General features: G+C 43.9%; 1 protein-coding gene across 1 annotated transcript in view; it reads right to left on the bottom strand.

Annotated features, from left to right (window-relative positions):
* tmeff2a (transmembrane protein with EGF-like and two follistatin-like domains 2a) overlaps positions 1 to 22004 on the bottom strand; it is a 197304-nt gene that overhangs the window by 7190 nt on the left and 168110 nt on the right. Inside the window, exons 6-8 of the mRNA XM_012879613.3 lie at positions 4654 to 4802; positions 3919 to 3981; positions 3586 to 3700 (exon numbers count right to left, since the gene is read on the bottom strand). Coding sequence (XP_012735067.2) covers positions 3586 to 3700; positions 3919 to 3981; positions 4654 to 4802 — 327 coding nt within the window. The remainder of the gene's footprint in view (positions 1 to 3585; positions 3701 to 3918; positions 3982 to 4653; positions 4803 to 22004) is intronic.

Below are 22004 nucleotides of genomic sequence, written 5' to 3'. Positions count from 1 at the left end.
AAAGCAGGTAAACCGCTCTGCTTTCATCCACGGCTGCAGGTAAGTGATTCTTACGTTATCTGTGATCAGCCGTCTGAACGGCTTCATTAAATCCTCCAGCCGATCGGAGGCCAGCAGGACAGATATGTTGATTAATGTGATTGGAGGAGATTAGCACCGCCGCGCGGAGTCATTATGCGCGGTTGTTCGCTGTGTTTGCCTTGGCTGCACCGGGGGAAAAATGACGCCCTGCTTCCACACGGCGACCGCGCTCACGTTGCTCCAAGCATCAGACGACTTGCCGGTTCACAGCAGCCAATGAAAGAACCCTCCCTGGTTCTCTAAAAGCAGAAACGCTGTGTCATTGCTTCACTCTCGGAATGCAAAACAGTTGTTTCCATTTTACAATCTGATGTGAGCCTATACGACAGGAAATAAAGAAGTACTAAACCCCGGAATGGCATAATTTAACTGCTAATTAATTCTGCCGCATAAGCTATTTTACCAACATTTGGTTATTAGACGCTACCATCCAGAACTAATCCAGTAAAAACAACGTGGATCTATGGTTGCTTCCTGCAGAAGCTGCTCAGCCGTCAGCGTCAGGCTTCTTGGGGAACATTTTCAGAGCGAGGAAACCCTGACAGAGACCTCGCTCATGATTCATCACACCTGATTGATTTGCAAGGAGAGTAAAAGCACCTGGCTGAACTCTGCAGGTAAGAACAGCTGGAACCCATCGGAGCAGGGAAAACACGAGTTTCTGTCATGTCCGGCACTTAGAATGCAGCACCAGAACCTTAGATGGCCTTGGATACACGGTCGGGCCTGAGTGGATCTGGTTTTGCTTCAAACGATCCTTGCGAGGCGGGATCAGTGCCTCAGACTCCAGTTTTATGATGTGACGGGACACGTTGTCCAGCTCAGGAGGGAAGGCACCGAGGCGGAAAGCCAAGGTCCAAGGAGTTTCATTTAACGTCGATGTTTCTGGTGCTCAGTGCCGCGCTAAAGAATTCAAACTCCATGAACATTTGATCACTTTGTCCCAGAACAACCGCAGACGTTGGTGTGTTTTATTAGGGTTTCATGTGAGAAACCCACACAAAGCGGTGCATCGCTGTGAAGCGGAAGGAAACAATTCATTGTTTTAAACACATGAATCTATTTTCTTTGAAATCTCTAAATTTAATCAAGTCCAATCAAAAATATCTGGATCGCCAGGATTATAATATGAATTCATTTATTTTAATTTCAGTTTAATAAAACCACATAATCTGGCTACTGAACCTCTAACTCACTCAACATTTGACTCGGCCAGCTACAGTGTGGTCCACCGGATCGAGATGCCGATGCAGCGGAGGCCACTGCAGTCCACTTCAAGAAACCAGTTTGAAACGACCCGATCTTTGTGATGTAGTGCCTTATCCGGGTGGTTGTAGCCCTCAGAAGATGGGTCCACTAAGGTTATAAAGTGTTGGCAACAATACTCAGGTTTACTTTGGTCTTTAAACCATAAGCAAACAGGCGTAAATCGGAGGCAACCGGACTTTGGCTCAGTTCTTTCTGAAAAACGTTTCAGGTGACCAAGTACTCCACTTACATCTAGCAATAGCTTCTAACGACCCAGGACAGTAACAGGTAGGCCATTAATCTGCATCTGACTTAGAATGTGCCTAGGAGGATGGACCTCCATGTCCTTTAAAACAGCAGCGCTCCAACTACAAGTTGCTCAGAGCGAGCCACCCAAACTGACAAAGACTCCTGGATAGGTGTCAAAACGTCTTCAGAAAGAACTGAGCGAAAGTCTGGTTGCCTCTGATTTAAGCCTGTTTGCTGTTGCGACGACCCGGAAATCTGGGAATTTGCACAGACATCTTTAAACCATGCTTAGTTGGTACTGAATGGCAAACGGAGGGCCAAAGAAATATCCCCCAACCATAATACCACCGCCAACACCAGCCAACCAGAACCACTGATACATGCATGGGGGATCAGTGCTTTTATGCTGTTTGCACCAATTCTGACCCGACCATCTGAATGTTGCAGCTGAAATCAAGATTCCTTGGACCAGGCAACGACTGGCAACATAAGGTACAGAAAAGTTTCTATCTTCCACTACCAGCCTATTCTCCTCTGACCTCAGCAAAGCTTTTTCATCCACATAACCGCTGCTCACTGGATCATTTATCTTTTTCAGACCATTCACCAACAAGAACTCCACATTCAAACTCACTTACATTGTGTTTGTTCAACATTTTCAGGCTCACTTTGCTTCATCTTGACCAGGCTTGGACGCCTTGTTAAAAATGGGGCCTAGCTCTCCTTGAGTTTAGCGGTTATTGGACAATCTCTGTGGGGGAGCGTTTAATCTACACTGTTTACCTCATGAGGCCACTTTAAAAATGTTCCTGCAGACCCGAATGTGCCCCAGCAGAACCCTTCACTGTATTAGTTGTAGGCTTTAATTTAGATTGTGGCTGATCAGCGTCTCTGCAGCGTCTGCTCCGCGTCACTTTTTTCCACTCGCCGCTGCACATATGCAAACCAAAAACGGGAGCTGTGATTGCTGACGCCCCCTCGGCCTGCCGTGCAGACGGGCAAACAGAACCCCAGATAATAATGCGTGGGTGCCGGGGAACACCAGCGTCGTTATTGAGCTGTGAGAACTCCAATATGGGATTAAATTGGAGCAGAGCGGCACGTCTGACTGGTCAGCAGCTCGTCTTCGCGGTATCGCCTCAGCAGGGGGGGATCTCCGACGTTTGCTTCTCTCAGCACACTGTTGCCTTACACTCAGGATAAACAAGCCTGATTAACGGAGTAAATGGGTTCCAGCATTTTCGAGCAATTGTACAATTTTACACCTTATTAGCCGTGTTACATTTCAGGCTTTTATATCAGTTTGCAGATGAAGGCGAGGAGAGCAGCCAGCCTGTGATGACAGAATGCTGTTGACTCCCAGATAAATATATCATCTGATTGTTGCACAAGAATAACTGTACAATCTGTAATAGCAACATCAATATCACATCCCACATAAAAAGCTGGGAACATTCAGTCATTTCACAACAAATTAATAATCAGTACTGTCTGTATTAGGCTGTCGTTGCTCTACTGTTACGTATCAGAATGGAGGAATGAAGAAAATAAAGATCTTCAGCACCGCGGAACGCTGCTGCATCAGTTTATGGGGACGCTGGGGTGGAAGGTGATAAATCTGCCTCTGAACTGAGAAATCAGGGTTTTAACGGCCGGATAGGTCTATAGTTTACCGATACTGTACGGCTGAAGAGTCTGACATAGAATTAAAGAACAATATGAGCACCTTACATGAGTCTGCAAAGATGTTAAACTATTGGATGTCTTAGTAACAGTGATTCCAGTCAGGATTTGGACTGAACGGTGAGTCAGTCCAGACCCAGTCTACACTTTATTTCTGGTTTCCGCACAGCAGAGGATCCACCAGCAGCTGTGTAGGCGGACCTGACTCCAGGTTACCAATAATTTACCCGCTGATCAATGATCAACGCAGAAAGGAAACCAGCAACAAGAAAGGGTTGAAAATGAATGAAGGTCAAATGTGTGTGTGTATGTGTGTGTGTGTACCTGCAGGACGGCTGGGAGAGCATGTTGAGGAACTGACAGTCCCCGTGGACGCAGTAGTTCTTGTAGTGATCTGGACAGGGGGTGTAAATGCGGGCCACTCCTTTCCCTGAGTCCTCTGTGCACACGGACACACACACACAGACAGCATTCCTACATGCACATATGCTCCTGGCCACCTGTGTGCATACATTACTGTGCTCTGCCGGGCAGATTATGATTATTCTGACAAGAAAAGAGGCGCTGAATGATAAAAAGGATGTGGGAGAAAAATAAAATGGAACAAAAGAGAGAAAGTCCTGACAGAACAAGTAACCCCCCCCCCACCCCCCTTACCATCACCAGTGGGGCCGCTTTGTGCAAAGTGTCCATCTCCTTTGTTCCCGGTTGTGATGTCACCTGGAAAGGCCAAAGACACAGTAAAGCACAGCTCAGGTCACTGCAACCTCTCCTGAAGCTGCAGCCACATCCATTACAGCTTCCACGCTCAAACTGACGGCGCTGCAAGCGAAGGAGGCTGGATGGGAATCATCATCCCTAACAAAGGGCTCGCACGGTGTGCACCTTTTGCACCTAATGCGTATAAATGCAAACCATTCTCCTGAAACGTCAGGAGCGCTCTGCTCTAATGCATTACAACTGAGCAGAGAGGAGCCCAGTGTGCTGCGCATATCAGGGGGAATAATGCATTTCTGCTGGGGTTATTGATGCTGCATTGAATTCCTCGTTCCTGAATGGCTTTAGAAAATCTCCCTCCAATCATCATCACCATAATATTCCAATGGATTTTTATTCTCGGGTCAGAATATATGGGACCTGAATTTAAAGCGGTGGAAGCATGTTTCTGCAGATTGATGGTGCCATCAGTGAGCCTCCTTCATTCACTGGGAGCTCATTATTTCCCCTTTTTTGTTTCCATTTTGCCAGTTTTCCGGGATTGAGGTAAATCCAGAATCAGGGTGTGTGTTTCTCACTCCCTTTGAAACTGTAGCATCTGCTCATACCACTCGGTCTCTTTTTTGCACCTCTTACTGTGAAAGCATGCATGAATTTGTGCGTGAGGGGTCGCACCTTGGCAGCGGCCCAGGTACTTGACTTCGATGCGCTCCTGCTTCTGACAGGACGCCTCTTTCACCTGGCAGGGGTTGTCGTAGGAGCGCCCGTCAGAGGCACACACCGGGTTGAAGCTGATATGAGAGCAGTCGATGTTGCAGACGCACCTGTGGAGCAAGAAATCACATTACAGCTCTCCATGTCCTGCTCTTTAACACGCTGATGCAACTTTACGAGGATGAATGCCGAAACGCCAATGAGAGCATCTAGATTCTGCATCGTGTTTGAGTGTGAAAGACACACACACACCCGGTGCACCGGAGGATTAAAGGCACAAGAAGAAAAATCAGCACAGCTTGCACTCAGTCAGGACTTCGGAGCAGGGAAGCAATCCTGAACAAATTGTGTTTCAGCTCATTTACTTTTACACGATACACAAAAATGAATTTAGCTTTGCAAAGAGGGAACCGGTTGCTCTGGAGGGCTGATGGACAAATGATGTTCCGGTTCTGAGGCTGGAAGCAATTAATGGTGAAAGGGCCGCAGATAACAGGACCGTACAGTTTGACTTTGGGACAAAGAGTGGCCACTCCACTTCAAACTTTTTATTTTAGATAACATTATAAAAAAGTCTGAATGGAAAATAGCATAAAAAAGACGATGAGGTAATGGTGTGCGGTAAAAAAGGTTTGTGCAGAAAAACCGATAAAGACCAACCAGGTTCGCCGTCCAAAACAAACTGGGCCGAGAAATCACTGAAGAGCTGCGGAGATGGAATGGGGCTGGAAGTTTGTGAGGCCAGTTTTCTTCCAGGAGGGAATATTTAATTACACCCCCAAAGGCTTATTTATAGGCCCAATATCAACAACAGCCTTACACATAAAATAAACATCGAGCATAAACCCTTCATTATGTAGCATCAAACCTTTTTAAAAAGGATGGAGTGAGCTGTTTTGCTCCAAAAGTATCTGTGCAGTAAACGTAGATGAGCCCTGTGGAAGTAAACGGGTTGATGAAGGACGGCTTTCTCCTCAAACACCAAAAATGGTCCGTGTATCAGAAACAGTCTCCTCCCCAGGGTAGTGAAAGAATTTAAATGAATTATTTCATTTAAGGACCAACTCAAGCCTGAGGAAGCAACACTGACAGCCTGAGCAGGGAGTTAGCAGACAGACCATTGAGATTACCATTAATTTACTTAAACTTAACCATGCCCCACTTTTAAACAGGATAGAAGAGGACCTTGAAAGATAGAAATCGCTTCCAATCACACTTATAGGTAGGGTAGCTTCAATAAAAATGATGGTCCTACCTAGAATTAATTATTTATTTTCAATGGTCCCCAATAAACCATCATCTGACTGGTTTAAATCTCTAGACTCTGCCATTTCTAAATTTCTTTGGAAAGATAAACCCCCACGTATTAGCTTAAAGACAATACAGAAGACTAAAGACAGAGGAGGATTAGATCTGCCTAACTTCCATAACTATTACTTAGCAAATAGGCTACAATACATCTCTAAATGGATAAAAAATAGTCTTTTAGATGAGCCTTGGTTAGATATAGAACAGGAAATGTGCAATAATATCATGATTTCAGATCTGCCGTTTATTAGCTCAAATATAAAACGGCATACATGCTTCAAAAATATCAACATTAGTTCTACTCTGACAGCATGGTGGGAGTTCCTCAAAATGACAAAGTCATCCCTTATCCCATGCAGTCGTACACCTATCTGGAATAACCCTGATATCCTACAAAATAATAAAATGATAAACTTTACATACTGGAAGAATAAAGGTATTAAATATCTGGAACATCTACTTGACGGAACCGAGTTCATCAATTTTGCTAAACTAAATATGCAATATGGCATTAGTAAAAATAAATTCTTGGAATATGAACAACTTAAATCTATAATTAAAAATAAATATAAGCATATTAATGGTGGTTTACAAGTCCCAACTAATATAATAGAGTTCTTAGATCTAACCCCCCCCAAACTACTGTCTAAATCATACAGGACACTGACTAAAATAGATGATTCGATATCTCTTCCTATAATGAAGTGGGAAAAGGATTTATCAGGCACCTTTGAACAAAATTTCTGGGCTCAGACATGTCTAAGAACTTCTTCAAAAGTTGACGTTCTGGTGGGCTTGTGTCCGGCCCCCTGTCCCGGTCCTGGTCCGTGTCGTCTTCCGGTGCGGGTTTCACCTGGGGGGTGGGGTTTGGGATGGCTCGTGGGGGCCGGCCGGCCAGGGTCCCCCCCTCTTATTATTATTATTATTATTATTATTATTATTATTATTATTATTATTTATTTATTTATTTATTTATTTATTTATTTATTTAGTTTAAGTAGGCTTGGTGGGTGGGCTGGGGGGGGTTGAGGTGTTGGTCCTGGTGGGTGGTTGGCTGGCGGGCCCTGCGGCCTCTCCCTGGCCCCCGGGCTACGGTGGTGCCGCTGGCGAGGCCCCCTTCTCTAGGTGGGGCTTTCGGGGAGCGGGGGTGCCTATTGGAGTCAATAGGGGAGCTGGCTCCCTGGGTTGGCTTCCCAGTCATTTGCTCCCCATCCCCAGACTCCTCCCTCTGCCTGCTCCATCACGCCGCCACACATGTAGGTCCTGAGGGAGGGGGCGTTACTGGAGGTTGCCACTTTCTGGTGACGCCCCTCTCCCCAATTTTATCATGCATCTTAGACACTTTCACTTCAAACATTTTTCACATCGCACACTCATATAGGCCATGGTAGGGGGGGGGGTGGGGGGAAGACGTCTGGGGGGGGGGCTTATGTTGTGTGGGCCTCACCTCGGACGGCTCCCTTCACCTCCTCTCCCACTTAGACATTGAGGGTTCTGGGCAGTCGCCCGGAGGGGGTGCGCTGGCAACAGCTACCTTCCGGAAGGGGGGTGGGCTGTGCCGTGCATCCCCTTCGGCGCTCCCAGTTTTTAAACGCACTTGAGAACAACATGCAAAAACACAACATTTGAGCAGGCGTAGGGAGGATCGGGGTCTTTGCACACCCCCGTTCTCCGATGGCGGCAAGGAGTCTGGGGCCTGGAGGAGGTGCGGGCCACTGTGTCCGGGGTCTTGGCGGGGGGCTGCGGTGGGTAGTCAGCGGCTTGCCAGGTCTGGGGCTGATGCCTCCGCTCCCCCCAGGAGGGGCGGAGGGCAGGGATGGCAAGGCTAAGGTGGGGGAGGGAGGGGGTTTATTAGGTATTTAGGGGGAGGGGGGGGCTCTGGCCGGGTGGCTCGTGCGGGTCGTGTTGGCCCGCCCTCTTGGGGGGGCCCGGTCCGGGGGGCGTCTGGTCTGGGGCCGGGGCCGGGGGTCGGGCACAAGCAGTCGTATAGTCAGTGTTGGATGTGAGTGTTATGTAAGAATGTGTGTACAGCGTCTTTTTTTTTTTTTTTTTTTTTTCTCTGTGTGTGGTGAGTGGGGCAAAAGGGAGGGATGGGGTGAATGAGTTTTCCTTTTTTTTTTTCCAGGTATGGGTGTGGTCCGCTCCCTCTCCCAAGAACATCTCAAGTCTCCGCTAGGTGCGGAGCCCATCCCCCCACGTCCTGCCCTCCTCCACTTCGTTGGCGGGCGTCTTGGCCCCCTGGCGCATTGCTTGGCTTCGGGTTTGGGGCGGGCTCCCGGGCGTGCGCCGGCCCACTCCCGGCGGCCTCTTCGCGGGGCCTGGCCCCCCGGGGGGCGGCCGGGGCCCCCGTCCCGGGGGCGGGGCGCCCCTGGGGCCTCTGGCCCTCAGGGCCCATGGCCGGGACCACTTCAGCGGGGCTAGCTGCCGGCGGAGCCCACGGGCTCGTCTCCGCGGCTCTTGAGGGCGTCGGCATTGCGGTGGCTGGGGGATTTCCTCGGGGTCGTCTCTGCTCCTTCCTTGGGGGGGGGTTGCAGATATCCTGTGTCGGCCCCTCCTGGGCGACCTGCTTTAGGGACCCCTTTGGGAGTCCGGGGTTACGGGTCCCCTGACGCCTGCCTCTGTGCTCGGGGAAGGTGGGTCTTCAGTTCTCCACAATCACTATCAAGCTATTTCTGGATAATCTTCACCTAAACTAGTGCACTTTCACATCTCCCACAGGTGCTGGGTCCCAGGTATTAAGTGTTCACTTATATACAGTAATCTTATAATTTATTTATTTATTTATTTATTTATGTTCTTTCACTTTCTTTTTTCAAATATCACATTACACATGTCAGCTTACATAATAATATATATGATTTAGCAATGGCATCTAGGTGTTATTCGAGTGTATCTGTTGCTTTATGTCTGTTGGTTGTGCTGTTCTTTTTGTGTCTCTTTCCAGGTGATGGAGCAGACAAAGAAGGTTTTATCATTCTCTCCCTTTTATCTCCTCTTTCTTTCACCTCTACTCTTTTTTTTCTTTTCTTTCACTTTTTGTTCTTCCTTTACTCTCCCATTGTCATGTCCATATAATTTGAAATTCTCCTTGCAGGAATCATAATAAAGCTATTTACAAGCATAAATCAAGTGGAGCACTATGGCGAAAGCCGTTTGCTCCACTTGTAAAAGCAAAATCTGTCGAGCTCTATCTGGCATTGAGACATCAATTCCTATTGCCATATTGCTAGACAGGACACTGGGAAAAAAAAAAGAAAAGAGATTACCATTAGTGTTGTTTGTGAGCATAACATTTATACAGCTTAAGAGAATCTATTCTTTCACAGATTTTTACTTTTTTACCCGTGTCTCAGTTCAAAATGTGCTGATCTCTTAAAATCATATTAAATCAATGAACGCTTTCTCCATACGATCTTTCTGCATGTTTAGCCACAAGAACTAGCTGCAGCCGCTGCTCACTCCACGTCTTTGACTGCAGCCACTCTCTTACTGTATTTCAGTATTGAAGGGATTTTATGAAGGCAAAACAAGATGCTTGAGAAAATAACCCCAGATGGACTGGCAGAGTTTGAGCGGTGCGACAGACGGCGTCCACAGAACAAGGATTCAACATCACCGTCAGAGCCGGCAAACCTTCAGGAGGGAAGCCCGGACAGCTTATGTGGAGAAAAGTGAGAATGGCAGCAGCCTGTTGTTTTACCTGCCACTGACTGGTAGACGGATTTCTCTCTTGATCTTTCAGTTATAGCTGAAAATGACTTAAAATCAGCATCATGGGTAAATGAAATATTCAAATTTGCATGTCATTTTGTGTCTGAGCTCCTGATAATGTTTACCTTTTTGTTCCCACCATGATTTTACTGAAACCTCAGTGTATCCAAACCTCACAGTGGCTTGTAGGAACTTGTGATCCTTTTAAAATGCATGGATCGCCACCATCTTTTACTCAGACCTGGTTGAAAAAGCAATTGTTCATCACTTACATCCTGAAAAGTTTTAAATGAACAAAGTTTTGATCTTCCTGCCTGGTGGATAAGTTATGTCCTTTCATGGAAGTGCTGAATACTTGTAAACTCCAACGATTTCTTCATTTTTTTAAAATATCAATTTTGAGCGCGCCACCCGGTGCCACACCATAGTTTTCACTGACGCCTCAGAGAGGAACCCTCCATGTCTCAGGGTGCGGCACATGTGACATCTCTATGAGGGCCAATGAGACGCAGCCATGCGCATTTATGAGAGACTCTTGAGTCTGTGTTGGACCCGATCAGCAGAAAGTACACCCGTCCCCAGACATCACGCCTGATTCTGTAATTATAACTCTGTCGCTGCTCTCTGAGCTCCCCGGTAAAAGCCACGTTTCCCTACACGCCCCCGTGGGCGTGCACCTACACGTAAACGCACGAGCGGGCCTCACACACACACAAACACACACTCAGACAAACACGGCGGCGACCGCCTTCACAATCAGCTGTGATGATTCGTATCTGCTGACACCGATAACGTCTGATGGAGCGGCTGTGCAGCAAAGTGTGGCGCCGCAGCACAAACAGAGGATGCTGCCATGGAAATGTTGGCGATAGGCCTCAAATCCTGCGTGACGCTGCGGCAGCCCGTCAGCACAGCTTTTCACTCAAACCACAGAGATTTCTTCCTTTGCTCCTGCTGTAATTAGTAGCCTCGATAACAGGAATCTAGATTAATGCGGCGACACAGAGAAACTGTGTCTTTTCCAGCCACCGCTGTGAGTGTGAAGAGAAGGTAACGCTGTGATGGAGACACCCCAGCCGCTGCTTCTGAAGGTGGCTTCATCAGATGCCTGTCGCTTTTGGCTTCCTGGTGATTAACTCTGAAGAACCTTCAGGAAGTCCTCAACGTTGAGCCGTTTTTCTGTTTTGGCGTCATTTCATCACCACGTGTCACCCTTCCTGTAAAAGTTTGGGGATTTTCTCAGATTCCTTCAAGGAAAAACAAGCTTTTTTCATTAAGTGGCGGCTTTATCGATTTGAAAGTGTTTCCGAAGGACGAGCCAATCAGTGTAGCTCCTTCAGGGTTACCTTTAACCATCGTGGCTGATTTTACCCACACAAACTAATCATTTGCTAAGTTTCTCCTCTCTGCCTTTGTAGTTGCACATCTGGAAATGTAGAAGTTGTAGTGCTTTGATTTAAGGAACGTTTCGAGGTGAGATCAGTCGCATCAAGCATTTCTGTTTGTTTGATAACTTGTATTCCCTCCTTTCCGTCCTGTGTTGTTCCCACAAGTCTGTATCCTCTAGCCGTTCAGCCTTTAAATGGTCCCACATGAGACTTAAACTATCAAACAGAGAACAGCAATAAAAGCTTCATGGCTCATTGTTTGGCTGCAGTTTTGGTTGAATGTACAGATAAAAAGCAGGGAGATGTGTAACATAACAGATATTTCCCTCGTTCAGCCGGAGAAAACGCTTCACACTTCAAATGGCTTCATTTCCACATGTCCCCTGTGGCTGAAAGACCCGTTAGAACCGGGTCTGGTGTGATGTTTCATCACAGTGAAACTTTAAATACAGAAGTTCCCTCTTTGCTTGAAGCCCTTCTTGGTTTGGTTTGTAGGTCATCGTTGGTCTGATTCCTCCAGCCAGGTTGGTTTAGTTTCCACTTTCAAATACTGGGATTTATGATGCTCTGTTGGCTATTCAGAGCTATTCAGTATTCATTTATCTTAAACGTTTTCCTTGGTCTTCCACTTCCCCCCTCCATGTTTGAAGCTTTAAGCTCTGAGACCATTTTTTTTTTAGCTCAAACTGATTTTAAACACCAACTAAACTGTCCAAATGCATCTGGGGTCAAATCTCAGCTAACACTGGTATAAATTTTATATCTTAGACTTTCATATTTAGCCCGGATCAGGAAGACGACTGAAACGCTGCCATGGTCAGAGCTCAAACTTGCTATCAACTCTTTACCCATCAGCTCCATGAGTGGACGTGGTCCAGAATGTGTTTTTTCCTCCAAGCACAGACCTGATCAGCAGAGATTCTGCCAGATTTCATCAAGTCGTATCCACGTTTCATCCCAACCTACTGTCCTGTTTATACCCTGTGGTTTTATCAGGTTTCCGTTGTCTTATTTTTCTCTCAAGTGCTTTGAGGAATTCGCAACATAAATATTCAGCATATGAATTTTTCAAGATTTAAAATTTCTTCCTATCTCCATTGACGTTGGCTCTGATCCACTCTGGTCATCCAAAAAACTATGATAAATGATTGGCTGCTAATGTGGGAATGCTATGTCCCCCAACACGAGTCCAACCTGACACATTCAATTAAATCCAGTTTATTTATATGGTGCCAATTCAAAAAGTATAGACAAAAGTCAATTATATGGAATATGGACATGTTGGTCAAAACGTTTCCTGTCTAAGGAAACCCAGCAGGTTGCATTGAGTCTTTAAGAGCAGGATGAACTCCTCCTGGATGAGCGTAGAGAACCGTGGACCGTCGCTGGCATGGTGTTGCTGGCTTTGCAGCAATCCCTCATACGGAGCATACATGTAGTGAGAGAGGAAAACTCCCCTTTACCAGGAAGAAACCTCCAGCAGAACCAGAACCAGGCTCAGTGTTAACGGCCATTTGCCACAACCCTCTGGGGGGTTAGAGAAGACAGAGCAGAGATAAAAACAGACCACAGCAGCACTGAGCCAGGAGTAATTTCTGTGTGAGAGAAAAGTAAAAACATAATGGCCGACGATCTCCATTAGTGGCTTCATCAAGGAGAGAAACAAGCTAAACAAATGAGCTATGAAGCATTATTCAAGTCTAGAGGATGGCGGGGAGCACAGACAGTTAGAGGCAGGAAAAGCTCAGCCAAAAGTCCTGGAGAGAAACCGGTTAAAGACTGGAAGACTGGGCCAAGTGGGCCGTCTATAGACTGAGAACGGGGAGGACAGAAAAATCAAAATGACCAGAAAATTTATTGTTTCAATCCTTTAGGGCCAAAAATAAATAAAAAAATAAAGTTCAACATCTTCAGTCATGTATGTTGTAGTTTTTTTAAACATCTTTCTGTAAATCGGCTGTTGTCTTTCTTCTATTTTAACTTGAATATGTTGTATATATTATCTATTAATAATTGCACAGTATTTTTTTCTTTTTGATTAATAATCAATCTTCTGCTCAACAGCTTAACTCTAAATTTAGCTTTCTATTGATATTATTTAATTTAGTGTCTAAGTCTGGTTTATTTTGTCTGCCTGTTTTCACCACCATCACACTGGATAAATAAATGTATTTATATTATATTCTATTGTATTCTATTCCATTATTAAAAGTATTTTCTCTCCTTTGAGCTCTCAGCCAGACACAGATATTGCCTGAAAGGAAAACAGCTCTTAGACATTCAGAGCAGGAATCAGGCTGGGGTTAAATGTTCATTTGTGCTTTCTGGTGGAGCGAGTTATAAGAGTGAAAGAGCTCGGTCTAAATGGGCTCCTGACTTAGATGAAACTCTTCAGACTGAAACCCAGGAATTGAATGGTAGCTAAATGAGTTAACCATTTATTTTCCCATTTGCTAAAATTAGTTAAAAAAAAGCCTTCAAATAAATTCATCTTTAAGTTGATCAAAATGACTTCCTGTTTACTGAGGCGTGAATATGACACGACACAGGCCTATTGCTTCTAGCTACTCTTCAAATTGTGAAAGACAAGAGAATATGCCATGCAAGTAAGGTAGATGAGTTTTGAACTTCAAAAATCAACAAATGGATAAGAGAATATAAGCCCTGGCCTAAACCTGCCGACATCTGCAGGTAGGCCCTTCGTATGACACAACACCAGTGAAGTATGCTGGTGAAGATTCTCAGTCATCCAGGTCACGATCATTCCAAAAATAAGTTAAAAAACAAAACAACTGGACTTTTTTTCAAAGTTTGAAGACGTTTTGCTTCCCATCCAAGAAGCTTTTTCAATTCAAAATGTCCGGAGTAGTGTGGAGTTCCAAGTTTTTATACCATAAGCAATTTCTCATACTCGCGCACTACTCCAAGGGTGTCCTTCCCAAAATGGCTTGCAATATGTTGGTGAAGATTCTCAGTCCTCCAGGTCATGATCATTCCAAAAAAAGTTTGAGTTTGATTCCTCCCAGTTTTCACCTCAACCCTCACCTCCATGCAGGTGATAACATATTCCCTGTAAGCCAGGCCAACAACGACCCTAACGTCTCTCCATTACTAAGGGGTGGACTTGTTTCGGTTTACTGTATTTTCCGGACTATAAGTCGCTCCGGAGTACAAGTCGCACCAGCCATAAAATGCATAATAAAGAAGGAAAAAACATATATAAGTCGCACTGGAGTATAAGTCGCATTTTTGGGGGAAATTTATTTGATAATATACAACATCAAGAACAGACACGTCATCTTGAAAGGCAATTTTAAATAAAAATAGAACGGAGGCAACAACAGGCTAAATAATTGTACAGTTGGCTTACGCTACACGACACAACTGAGAACGTGCCTGGTATGTTAACATAACATATTAAAAGCTATTCAGATAACTATAGCATAAATAACATGCGAAGAAGTTAACCAAAGCGCCCGTGTCACTCCAAATAACTAAAATCCAGTGAAATCTTCATCCTCGGTGTCACTTTCAAATAACTCTGTTAACTCCGGAAGTCGAAGATGCGGTACTTCCGCTTCTACGTCGCTTACGTCTGATTCAACACAGGCCTAGAGCGCCCTCTTGCGGTTTGGTGTGAAAATAACAGGTGTAATGATATACCAGTAAAAATGTGTAATAATTTCACACATAAGTCGCTCCAGAGTATAAGTCGCACCCCTGGCCAAACTATGAAAAAAAATGCAACTTATTGTCTGGAAAATACGGTAATTTGCATGCTATCTAAGCCATACGAGTTCTTTTTTGGGCAATAGTATAAAAACTTGGAACTCCAAACTACTCCAGACATTTGAATTGAGAAAGCTTCTTGGATGGGAAGCGAAACGCCTTCAAACTTCAAAAAAAGTCCAGGTGTTTTGTTTTTTAACTTTTTTTGGAATCACCAGTGAAGTAACTCTCAGTTTCAGAAAGGTTGGTGATCCCTCCTTTAGAGCCTATCTGCACAACAACTGGTTTGGTTCCAGGAAAACGCCTTTTCTGTCCCACCGTCACAAACGTGAATGCATCTTTCAGCAAAATGATGATCCGAAGGATGAAGCCAAATCACACAGAAACACAAAATCAAGCTTCTTCTTTAATCACAACTGGCAGCTGAAAGACGCCCTCAGGCTTTTAGTGTTCCAGTTTTCTTTAAACGTTTTCCTTCAGGTTGATTTTAAGGAGGACTTTGTGTTAATCTACTGCATTAAAAAAAACAAAAAATGCATTATTCAAAATGTTACCGCATTGGAACAAAAAATTAAACAGCACAAACAATTTCCATATTACATTAGAACAGAATTTCATTCTTATCTTTTGTCAAAAAAAAGAAAAGCTCACATAACTCCTGACTTAAATCTTTTCTTTACATTCAGACAAATGTCACAGACACGACAAAGGATGGATTGCAGACTCAGAGATTCTACAATTATTCCTGTTTTATTGTAGGTGAAATGATTCATGTGGAGGATTCCTAACTACCGTCTATTGAAGTAGAAATTATCTACATTGGGGAACATTTCTGGAGGCAAGAGATTGGAAATATTTTTGTAATATGGGTTAACCTTTAAAGATTACGCAACGCAGATTTTAAATTAGAAAAAGCCACCCTTAAGACAAGATTAGGCGCACAATCAAAGCGTCCGCGTTATCAACAAAAGTCTCCAAACTGGAGCAGTTTGAACATGAGAGGAGGGAGCAGCAAGAGCCGAGAAGGCAGATCAATGCAACTAACTTCAGCTTCTGCACCAAAAACAAATTTCTGCACATCAACAAATTAAAAATAGAAGACATGATACAGACACACACACACACATATATATGTATTCATACACAGTAATCCCATCACAGAGGAGGCTTCCATCCTGAGAGGCTGCTGCTGTTTGGTTGGTGGCTCCATACATTTTTAATCAGGCCTCTCACTTTCTCCACAATAGGCAGCGTACCACCTGACTGCAGTGCGCCAACACATCCTCCAGCAACCCGCAGACGTCTGTGCACAAACACTCCACGCACAGACGCGCGCGCTGGGGAAAACAAATCGCCTCGTTATAATCCGTGTTTCAGCGGCGCCTTCGCTCACACATGCCAAATCGTTCCTCCGCATGTTCGGCGAGCGCTACGGAGGGGTGGGGAAGTGTTAAATGGAAGTTATCAGTGCGTGGATGTGTATAAAAGCACCTCGGTGGGAGCTCCGGGTGAGTGTGAGAACACTTTCTTAGCAGGATGTGTCGTATTGATTAGTTCCCTGTGATTTCCCTCCAATCAAAGCCTCCCCACATCCCCGCAGGCTGCAGGCTCCCAGCTAAAAAAGGCCGCTTCACGTGCATTTCAACGGCGTTTCCCACACACACACACATACACACACACTGAGCGGCTGAGGCCATCCACTAACTGCCTCATGTTGTGTACAAATCCCCAGCAGCAAGCCTCGTTGCAACTGAACATAGCATTGATTTTTCATAATCCTCAGCCTCACATTTCACCGTAATCCTGCGAAAAAAAAAAACTGGGCGAGAGAAGGAGGCAGCGGCGGTGACACGCGGCGCCAAAACAGGAGGAAAAAGCAGGAAAAGGTGAATAGAAAGTATCCGATAAACACCCACCATCACAGAGGGGTGAATAACGTTGCTGTGCTGCGTGACGTTAAACGGTAATAGTCCCGGGATTATCGAGGCGCAAAAATGCACGGGGTGTAGCAGGCACAGAAAAAAAAAAAAAGACGTTTAAAAGGAGCTTGGATGAAAGAAAAGAGACAAATATCAGACAAAAGCAGAAAAGGCTACGAAATAATTAAGCGTGTCCAAAGTGAAACCGGGGCGTGGTTGTTGTTTGGGATCAAGTCGCTCTGTATTCAGCGCTTTAACGCCAGGAAACTGGTTTCATCTCAGCCACGATTCACTTCAGGTGATTCATAGAGCGCCGGTTCACAGCAAATGTCATCTCCAGCCACTTTATGAGACCAACAGGTTGATAAATATACAATCAATCCAATCATAGTCAGATTCTATCTCGATTCTATTCAATGTAATTCAGGCCCAATCATAACCGTGCTGTCACATTGGAGAAAAAGAGAGCACAGCGTAGCTGGCTGGTGATAAGCCACTGCTTAGGGCCACCAACAGCCTTCCATTAATGCTTCAAATTTAACACATAAATAACAAAAGACATGTTAAAAGAGAATTAAATGAATTGGCAAGTTTACTTTGTAAAAGTGCAAAGAAAAGTCTTCATTGTTTTAGTGTTGGTATCAGAATTACAGTTTGACGCTACAAGTTTAATCTTTTCCTTCTGTTTGCCTTCAGTTTGTTCACAAATACGTATTAAATATTAACCAATTAGGTGTGATTGCCTTTAAGCTCAGCCAATTAAACTGTGCCAGATCTGTGTAGAAATACTGTTATTAGTGGAGATGTGCTTAACAGGCAGAGGGGCCCCAAATCAAACTCTGCTTAAGGCCCCGTATAACCTAGGGCCAGCCCTGGTCTGGCGAAACTGAATGAACCCAAAAATGAATTCAAGAACCTGAACCAGTACGAGAAGAAAAAATAATTTATAATAACATTAATACTGAAACATATTGACTGATTGAATGGACTTTAAATATTTCAGTTAGAAATCCACACCAGATGACAAACACAACCCAAGTAATCCACACAAACCACAAATACGTTTACGCTGCAAAAGGGAACTCAAACATTTTCTTGGAGATTAATTAGTCTTATTTTAAGTGCAAAAATCTTATTCCATAGGCAAATAGTCTTATTTAGTCGCTCAAATCAAGGAAAAATACACAAATTTCATCATCTTATTTCAAGTGCATGATATCTAATTATCTTATTTTAGGGCCAATGGAAAATATTCATTCCATTGGCAAATAGTCTTATTTAGCTGCTCAAATTAAGGAAAAATACACAAATTTAAAGAAAATTTCACTTCCTTTGAATTTCCTTTTTGCAGTCTACAAATGGAGTTATGAAAGTAATTTGCAGGGATTTTGTTTGTATTTTTGAATTAACTGGCTAGTCCCCAACGTCTGGTGTATATCTATCTATCTATCTATCTATCTATCTATCTATCTATCTATCTATCTATCTATCTATCTATCTATCTATCTATCTATCTATCTATCTATCTATCTATCTATCTATCTATCTATCTATCTATCTACCTACCTACCTACCTACCTACCTACAAACAACAGTGGCGTAGGAATTAGGGAGTTTGTCTTGCTATTGGTGGTTGCTGGTTCAATCCCCCGCTCACCACCGTCAGGGTGTGAATGACTGTAGTGTAAAGGGCTTTGGGGGACTAGTTAACACGCTGTACTAGTACAGGCTATTTACCAAATATATAAAATATGACTATATCTTTTACCTACTGTATGTACAGGTTCTAATTTGTTTCTTTGAGGCATAGTTTGTGGTTCGATAATTAATTGATTCCAACTAATTAGTCCCAAAAATGTAAACAGAAAGCTCTTTGCGTGCAAACAGTTACATAGAAAAGTTTAGAAACTCTTTCATTAATTAACAATGAGACATCATGTCGCTGAACGGTATTTTAGACCTTTTTGCATTCTCATTTTTTTGGGTACAAAATATCGTTGCATCACTGCTAAAAATAATTTCTCCCATACTCTATCACCAGAGGGACACCTTCATCATGTTCTGCAGCGTCTTCCTCATGTTTCCAATTATAGTAGGGAGTAAGATAGCTACACTGGATCAATTCAATATACTGTGCATATTTTAGAATAGGGATAATTATTGTTTCCCCCCAGGAAGGACTGTAATCAGTATAAGACTGAATTTTAATGCCATCAGGGACACAACACTGTTTACCGTAGTTAGAAAAAAAGCAAATAAAGCAGCAATTTTGCTCTAGTAGCTGCTGGATGATCAACAAACAAAGCAAAAGTACGTATGAGTAAAGTGACAAAACACAGTCTCTCAAATCTGAATCTCGTAACCAACATCTCAGGAAGAGATGTAAAAAGTTTATTTCCCGGGGAAAAAGGCCTCGGACTCTCATGTTTGTGAAGGAATTATCTCTCTCAGTGAAAACTCAAAGGAGGCAAAAAAAAAAAAAAAGGATCTGAAGTTGTTTGAGAGCCACCAGGTAGCGTCACATGCTCTCCGGTTCAAAGCAACGCAGAAATAAGGAGATCAGTCGGGAGCTTTCAGCTTTTCACGTAGATGAAGCTTCTGAAGCAACAAAGATGCGGCATGACTTCAGGCTCTGGTAAGATGTATGTTTATCTGCAGCAGCGGGGTGGGGAGGGGGGATAACGCCTCCTTCGTCTCAGAGCGGGGGGGGGGGACTGCCTGGTGAGCACCTCCAAATATAGAAATTCAATTTGTAGTAAGCAAAGTTTTATTGTAGCTGCAGAAAGAAAGAAATGGATGCGTGGGGATGTTTGCTGTGCTCCAGCTGGGTTGGTTTAAACAACGTCCCGCCTTGTTCTCTGTCATCATCTCTCCTCCATAGATCTTCTCCGTATCGCTGTTTTCATTTCTGCCTCACCTGAGGGCTGTCTGCTGAGAGAAGCTTGATTTTAGTTCGCTCCCTTTGCTTATCCTGAAAAAAAAAAAACAGCAATCTGCCCAGAATCCTGCCATCAAGAATCGTTTTTTTGTTGCTCTACCTGTCTGGAGAATTTTAAAACATCCTGCTCTGATGCTGGACCCTCCAACTGGTCTTACAGTTAATTAGCTGTCCAGGAGGACTGAGTCTACAACCGGCTTTTATTATCAGCGGGAACGCAGCCAGTTTGCCAACAAATTAAACGTAGCATTCAGCTGACCTGCAAGACAGACACAATCGGCCAGAATGCGCTACGCTGGAGTAACCTGAATAAAGCAGCGGTGGTTCCAGCGTCAGGTAAATGTGCCGTTAGTTTGTCCCACATGGTTGGCAGCTTCAGGACCACCAGGATAAATGAATGCAAACCCTGTTAAACTCCACATTTCCCTGGATTTCCTGACTGCTGGATGTTTAACCAACTGCCCCATGGCACTACTGCTCCACTTCTAATAGAAAGACGTCACAGATCAGAAGTTTGTTGCATGAGGGGCTTCAGAGCTGCAGACTAGCCAAGGTGCCCATGGTGACCCCAGATTTCAGTCCAATCGAGCATCAGTGGGATGCACTGGCCAATCAAGCCTAATCCATGAGGATTTAAAGGATCTGCTTCTAGAAACCACAGCACATCTCTGAAGTCCATAGAGTCTAGACCTGAACAGGTCAGGGCTGTTTGGGCAGCAGAGAGGAACCAACACCCCGTTGGTCACAATGTAATTGGTGTACAAACCCATCGGTAGTCTGCATATGGACCAAATACCACCTACATCACGCTAAATATTCTTAATTCAACAGTTTTTGTCAGTGGGTGTAAGGGAAAACAGCTTTAAATTGATGAGATGCCCAGAGAGATAAGACAAAACAGTTTAAATCTTTCACTAAATGGTTTTTAAAAAAAAAAACAGAGAGAAGATGTTGCTTGCACCAGTTGCTAATAAATACTCGTGAAGCGATATAAAGGAACATAACTAACTCAATGCCTCTAACAGATGAACAATAGCAGCAAATAAAAGTACAAAAACCCAGAAAGAACTGCAAAGAAAAGCCAAACTAGGAAGTGATGGTGTGCGTGGATGTAAGGTCCTGTTGAGAGCATGTATATGTGTGCATGCATGTAGCTAATTCAATAAAAATATATATATCGATCGATAGACATATATTGATGAGAGAAAAAATGGGTCAATAAAAAGTTCAATAGAATAGCAGTTCCTTTTGCTTTCTAGTCATGTAGGTTAATATTACAGTCATTACATCCTCCCAACCAATCACAACGCAGACCCAGGAACGCTCCGCCCCCTTCACAGAGTTCAGAGAGCATGCATTCTTTTTTTCTTTTTTTTTTTAAAAAAAACTAGCAGTTCTGGTAAAAAGTTGGTTGAATAAAGGGTTGAGTTTGAATTCAGTGTTTGTGTGTTCTGTATCTAAAAACAGGTTGCTAAGCAACAGCACAAAATGGTCAGGGCTGTGTTTAAAATATATGTTTGGAATTTGTTGATAATTATCGATAAATATGATTTCTATTTTATCAATAGGCTTTTTCCTATATATCGCCCTACATGTAGCCCCCTTAGACAGTAAAGGCAGTTTTCAACCTTCAACCTGAACTTTTCATTTAAAATTCCCTTAACCCCCCAGAAGAGAAGTCTACAATATGGACCCCCCCCCCCCCCCCCCCCCCTCAGTGTTGTCTCAGGAGCTCCAATGGCAGCTTTCAGACTGCCATGCAACCTCCGTGCCTTTAATTCCATCAACAATAATGGGCACTATTGATGGGTTTGAAAGCATAGATTTTTGTGGGTAATTACAGTTTTACACCACAAATGGATCTAAATGGGATTTTGTGACACTCTATTGATCCCTCTGGGGCAAATTAGTCTTTTTTTTGCCTGCTGCCTGCCTCCAGAGAATAGGAGCTATAGAAGGGTTGAGTGCAGATAAAGGCTGTGAAGCATTCTGCCAAATGAGGTTCACTCAGCGTGCAGTATCTTCACCACAACACTCAGGACATTTTTCTTTATCTGAGTCCATAAAGCAAGAGAGGAGGGGGAAAAAAAAATATTCATTTTTCGGTGAATCACAAATGATGATGGATAGAATCAATAATACTTTGGGCAGAGAATGGGCTGAAATGACAATTTTGTCCTGACCAGGCAGAACCTTTTATTATAGCAGGCAAACATGGGTTATTTCACGCTGTCAAAATACATAAACATAAGAATCAGGTTTTCTAAATGAGGGCTTCCAGGGTGGGCTGCGCAGTGACGCAGTTGGTAGCACTGCTGC

Source organism: Fundulus heteroclitus, chromosome 7, assembly GCF_011125445.2.
Source record: "Fundulus heteroclitus isolate FHET01 chromosome 7, MU-UCD_Fhet_4.1, whole genome shotgun sequence".
NCBI lineage: Eukaryota > Metazoa > Chordata > Actinopteri > Cyprinodontiformes > Fundulidae > Fundulus > Fundulus heteroclitus.
The sequence above is the reverse complement of the archived record's forward strand: the minus strand, read 5'-3'. Positions and strand labels throughout refer to the sequence as shown.